Here is a 6,000-nt window from a genome sequence, read left to right as displayed (position 1 = left end):
TCCAAAGACTGATTTCCTCCAGACTGAAATTCATATAAAAAAAAAAAAAACTTACAATAAAATCAAGTGATTGTGCTTTTATAACCAAAGTAGGACAAATAATACAAAGACAAGATGTACATCACTTATAAAACATTAACACTGTTATATAAAATTTGAACTTGAAGCACTTCTGTGGCAGTAAACAATTTCAAGAATTTACAAGATGGCTGGTAATGACTGAATAGCAATTATAGTAAAGTAACAAGACAACTGACAAGCAAAGATCATGTGCAGACCGCATCAAGCAGTCGCCATGGACAATATTTATGTGGACACTCACGACCGCCATCAAATGTGCATTCATCTTACTTTAAATAAGCAACCAGCGGTTCAGGCTCCTGGTCACCCCAAAAAGCAAACAATAAACAGTGCATCAAATTGAAGTCTACAGACTTAAACATTGAGGGCACTTTTTTTTCTTTTTTCCAACACCTAATGAGAAATTTGAAGTAGAAAACAACGGCATGTATTGTGCAGTATTTTAAGAGTCTTTTTTTTCCATGTCGAAAGGTCAAAGTCCTTCCTCTGAAGCAACAGTAGGATATTCCTTTCGTGCTCACATCGCTTCTTAGCTTTTCAGGAACTGTGGAAACAAAACAGTGTCAGGTTTCTCTCCTTGCAAATAACACACTTAATTGATGTTTAACTTGTGTCACAGTTAAGAATAGAAAAACCAAATGGCTAACAGAGAATTCTTTATTTAGATTTGTGTTCCTGATTTTGATTTACCTCTTCCACCTGTCCTCCCTGTTTGGTCCTTGAGTCTCCACATGACATAAAGCTGGATGAATTAGTCTCATCAGGCTCCCTCTGAGCTTGACCTGATGGGAAAGAGGGACGACTGTACAGAAGGACATCCCCAATTTCTGTTGAGCGAAACAAGAAAGCACATTTTAGTTGGCTAGTCATTACATGACTTATTCAAAACTGTGCAATATAATTCATCCAGTGCCTGAGTGCTGTCGGCTTTTGCTGCTTCCTTTTCCTCCCGGTGGAGTCTTGTGCTTGTCCTGGCTCTCCCTCTGCTCAACTGTAGCCTCCCTGGCCTTGTGAGTCCCAGTGCTGCCGCGTCGACCCCGGTCCTCCCCAGAGCCCATCCGGGGCAGCGTGGCCCCCCTCACTTTATAGTCGCTGTGGGACATCTGGCTGGAAAAATTCAGAGGCATGCAGGAGTCTGGGGACGCGGGAGAGAGATCCAAATGGTTAGAGTTATTAGGAGATAAACAGGAGTAAATCTCTTAACTCATTCTTGGTGCAGTTTTCACCATCATTGAAGACATCTTTGGGCTGGTAGCCTTGTGGACCAGACTGGTTCTGTTTATGCCTTCTGGGCCTTTTATGTGTTATTGCAGGACTCATGTTGCTGTCAGTGGACATGGGGCTGCTGGGCCGCTGGGGCCGCCGGCCTGAAATCATCACACAGATTCAGCGCAAATCATGAATTTGTTTAGATCACATAACATGTCACGTGTAAGAGTACCGTACACTTAAAGTTGATACACTGTAAAATACTAAGAGAGAAATGTTACGTTTTCAAACAGAAAATGAATCTAGAAGATTATTAGGGTCAGATAAAGTCATGATATATGACATTATAAAGTTCATGTTTTTCATATAAAAATGATATGATCTCCTCATTTAATTTATAGATCAGTCATAAACTCACTTGGTGAATGTAAAGGCCCTGAAAACCTATTTTTTTTCAATCGGCTTCTCACTGTGAGCAATGTGTTCGTCCATAAACACAACGTATTCTTTTAAAGTCGGAACATTTTATTGTGTACTGTTTGCGTCCGTGCTTTTATTTCTGGTTTGGAATGGGCTGGACTTGGTATGAACAAGGTAAAGTCACTAACTTTTGAGCACCAATCAGGATTTAGCAACAGCTGAAACGAAATGTGATGACAGTTGCCTAATGTTTCGCTTATGTTTGCCGGTACCCTTCCAATGAAATCTGATAAAGCTACACCCAAACAGTCCTGATCACGCAGAGTCTTACAATGACCAACTAACTAACTGTAACTGATTGTTGCTCAGGGACATGGTAACTCATGTATTTAAGTAAATACAGTAAATTATGAAGTTGCAACTCTATGCTAGCAGCTCTGTAAATGCTGTACTTAGGCACAGTATGGCTTAGAGCTAAATGCTAACATGTTAATGTGTTCAAACTTTCTTCCCCAGAAGTCTTCTCACCTGACTCCTCTGGGTACCTGCACATGCGCAGGCCCACAACATCCCGTGAGGGGGCTACTGCCTGGTTGAAATCGCCGTCTGTAAAGAAGGATCCTTCCGAGGTGCTGACAACACTGGACCTGCCAGATGAGATGTTGTCCTCAGATGCTGAGCCCCAGCTGTTAACCATGGACCCTGTGACCGATCTGTCCAGATCCCCCGTGCTGGAGGCTGGGGTCTGCTCCAGCCCATGGAGAAGCAGCTTGTGTGGAGAGGGGTGGTGCAGCTGGTGTTTGTGCTTCTGCCGGTCGTGGTGTTGGCTGTAGTGACTTTCAGCGAGCTCTGCGTCTGTCTCCTCCTCTGCCTCCTCTTCCTCCTCTTCTTCTTCCTCTTCCTGTACATCGGTGTCCATGCAGAAGGGTATCGAGCTGTAGGTGTGTGTTGGGGAAAGAGGGCGAAGGTGGCTGGCGACGTGTTGGCTGGAAAGTGCATTAAAAACATTTGTGCAGTCTTGTCACAACAAAAGAATGAAATGTATAGCGTCAGTTAAAAATGACAGAATTCAGTGTCAGGAAGGTTTAATCTGGTTACCTGAGGTGCTCTGTCCCATCGTGCAGGCCATTGCTCAGGTCTCCCTGTGATGTTGTGTTTGGTGGGTGACTATAGGACACTTCAGTCGGAGATGAGGCTGCCGCTCTTACTGGTGGGGTGGGGCCGCCCTCTATTCTCTCCTCTGGATCAAAACTGAAAAGAAAAGGACAACTGACATGAGGTAATGGCAAAAGGAATGAGGGGTGCTGGCAGTCCTGACACATTAGTCACAGCCCATTAGACCTGTGTGCAAATCCCTTGGTCCGCCATCAAACAACACATTTCCATCATAGAAAAAAAAAGTACAGAGAAGAACAATAGGCTTTCTGCACCATCTGTTTTTTATTGCTGAAATGCTGCACGTCTCTTGAATGCATTGTTTCTGTTATGTCCATGTGCATAGTATGAAGCAATTATATAAAACCTGTTGTCATAATAAACGGTCTGACAATGACAAGAATCTATTGTGTAATTAGTTTGGTGTTGACTGTGACTATAAGGAAAAGGGTTTGCAGGTGTTCACATCATACCTCCAATTATGCTTGTGTGAGTCAGATCATTTCAGCACAGTCTGTTTGTTTTTGTCAATTTATCATGCAATAGCTGAAATTGAACACATCAAATATATATTAGTCAAGAACAAAAAGTAATCTATTCAGTGCACATTTTAGGGCATTTTCAATCGCACTATTGCAGCTATCTCTTCCCAGACTCCAGCTTTGCATGTCTACGTATTAGTGTGTGCTGTAACATGCATCTGTGTGCGCCTTCCCCCGCATACCTCCTTTCCATCGGTAGGCTGTACTCATCACAGTCCCAGGCATTAGCATGAGGAGGAGGGGGCAGAGCTTCTCCCCAGCTTACTGCATTATGTTTTGCGATCTTTGGGGCCCGCGTTCCTTTCTTTTGATTTTGACTCCCTGAGAGGTGAGAAGAAAACATCAAGGTAAATGCAGACTTATGGCTTGCCTCATTAAAATTCACCACTGTACAGAGTAGCCGTTGGCCTTACCTGAGGTGCTGTTGCTGCCTCTGTCAGAGCTGTGGTGTGAGCCTCCTGTGCTGTGATCACGGGTCTGGTTATAAGGGATAGTTTTAGGATGGATCATTCCTTCACTTCCTTGAAAATGATCTGAAGACAAAGACGCAAGAACATTTGCAACAGCTTTTTTTTTTTTTTACATAAATTGTGTAAAGCAAATCAAATGCGACCCTACTTCACCTTTATTTAGCATGTTTTGCTCAAATATGTTGTACTGCATCTGTGCTGCCATCTCCTTTGGTATTGGAGGCAGGTTGGGGGGCTGTTTCCAGCAGGGCATGTCCATTTGCTCTGCTATAGCGCCGCCGGTGACTGCCTTATTCTTGATGCTGGCCTGGATTAGCTGTGTGGTGGCGTACGGGATGGGTTCGTATGTGGCTGCTGAATCTCCTCCTGGACTTGCGTAGCACAAGTTGGAGTTGTTGAACGTTTTAATCTCATTGAGCTTGTTGGAGAGGTTCACATCGCTGTAAATGGCCGTCTCAGAACCAAGCTGTCCCCCCTGTTTGTTTTCTGGATGGTTTCCATAGTTTGCTATGCAGTCAGCTGAGGATAAAACATGAGCATGAAACAAAGCAGCACATGAACACAGGAAGAACACAAGTCACAAAGCTTCAGCATATATATAAGACACACAATATGTACCTCAGAAGCTCCCACAGTTCCTGAACTGTGACATGAGCTCAGTCTTGCACTAACCTGGTCGGCTGTATGTTGTCATGTTACTGTCACTGGTGCCATTGCCATTGTTGCAGCAGTTGATGCTGCAGTCCTTGTGATTGGCACATGCATTCGGCCAATTGTCTGGCAGCCACAGCTGGTTTAGAGGTTCGCCCATGCTGAGAAGGCCAGGTCTGCAACAAGGAGGACCAGAGGTGCTGTCAATCAAAACCTGCCATTATCGCTGATGAATGAGCATGGGGTGGCTGCATGAAGGTTCATCATTTGGAGAAGGAAGACATCTCCCCCCAGTGTTTCCACAATGTAACTGCCTTTCTCCTGTGAGTCTTTGTATGTCACAAAGGGACAGAAATATCACTCACCTGCCAGCACTGCACACAGATTCTCCTCTTTGATACGCCACTGAAAGGAGATAAAGAAAAAACAACAACATTAAACCTTGATGAGCTGTCAAAAAGAAGTGCCAAAAGGCAGATAAAGTGAAAAAAAATGAAAGGCAGGCAGAGATTTTAAGCAAAAGTTTGCACTCACTTTAATACATGCTTCACTCGGTAGGGCACAAAGTCTGACTCTATAGTTTATTGTGCATGAACACGACATAAATAAGTTCCTGTGCCTTTACCTACCTCCGCATAACTTAAGAACTGATTTAGACACATTGTTTGAGACAGTTTCCCTTCTGCCACCAGTAAAACATCAAACAAATAAAAATCCTCAGAGCAGCAGAATTCTGTATTTTACTTATTTGATCAAATGAGCCTAGCCTAGTGAGCAGGCGGGCTTGGCACATCAGCATATAGATGATTATGCAAAAGCAGATTGTTGCATTATTGTCATCAGCTCAATCCAAAATTGTACCCAACAAATATATATTGACATGCTAGTACTTCAATCATGTACTGTATAGTTAGCAACATATACACTTCTTACAAAGAAAGAACTATTGGATCTCCCTTTTAGCTCATATTCTTGATGATGTTTTACTTTATTCACTATGTGAATACATTGTATGTTGAGCTGTTCATAAAATCCCACTAATTTGCTATTTTAGCATTGTGCAATCTTCCAGTTCTGCTTCCATACCTTGATATATGAAAATGACAGTGAAAAACTGAATTGCAAGAGACAGGATGCAGTTTCATCTTGGGATATTTGAACGGAATAAAATACAATAACTCGATTAACTTACTTGCTTTACACAATAAATATCACAAACATTAACAGAAAATCATACTGTACATACCTGCAGGTGTAAAGGTGAATGACGGGACTGTAGGGAAAGACAGGGAATGGGAGTAAGATGAGCAAACCGAAATCATTTCAATAAACTTTACTGTTACAGTAGCTATGTGCTTCGTTAACTCACACCATGAGATTTTGACGTGTCTATGCAAGCACTCTCTGCTGTGCGATGGACATCTCTTCATGTAAAAAAACTGTACAAACATTGAAATAACCGCATGCCATCT

At 42.7% G+C, this 6,000-nt stretch overlaps 1 protein-coding gene across 1 annotated transcript in view; it reads right to left on the bottom strand.

Moving 5' to 3' along the window:
* Window positions 1-610: 610 nt before the first annotated feature.
* LOC142959875 (roundabout homolog 1-like) overlaps window positions 611-6,000 on the bottom strand; it is an 80,335-nt gene continuing 74,945 nt past the window's right edge. Inside the window, exons 21-32 of the mRNA XM_076101379.1 lie at window positions 5,775-5,801; window positions 4,894-4,933; window positions 4,550-4,704; window positions 4,031-4,396; window positions 3,821-3,940; window positions 3,590-3,728; window positions 2,809-2,961; window positions 2,239-2,696; window positions 1,308-1,448; window positions 995-1,216; window positions 772-908; window positions 611-625 (exon numbers count right to left, since the gene is read on the bottom strand). Coding sequence (XP_075957494.1) covers window positions 611-625; window positions 772-908; window positions 995-1,216; window positions 1,308-1,448; window positions 2,239-2,696; window positions 2,809-2,961; window positions 3,590-3,728; window positions 3,821-3,940; window positions 4,031-4,396; window positions 4,550-4,704; window positions 4,894-4,933; window positions 5,775-5,801 — 1,973 coding nt within the window. The remainder of the gene's footprint in view (window positions 626-771; window positions 909-994; window positions 1,217-1,307; window positions 1,449-2,238; window positions 2,697-2,808; window positions 2,962-3,589; window positions 3,729-3,820; window positions 3,941-4,030; window positions 4,397-4,549; window positions 4,705-4,893; window positions 4,934-5,774; window positions 5,802-6,000) is intronic.

The sequence above is a fragment of the Anarhichas minor genome, unplaced genomic scaffold, assembly GCF_050575085.1.
Source record: "Anarhichas minor isolate MPS153535 unplaced genomic scaffold, ASM5057508v1 ptg000027l, whole genome shotgun sequence".
NCBI classification, from domain to species: Eukaryota; Metazoa; Chordata; class Actinopteri; order Perciformes; family Anarhichadidae; genus Anarhichas; species Anarhichas minor.
The sequence above is the reverse complement of the archived record's forward strand: the minus strand, read 5'-3'. Positions and strand labels throughout refer to the sequence as shown.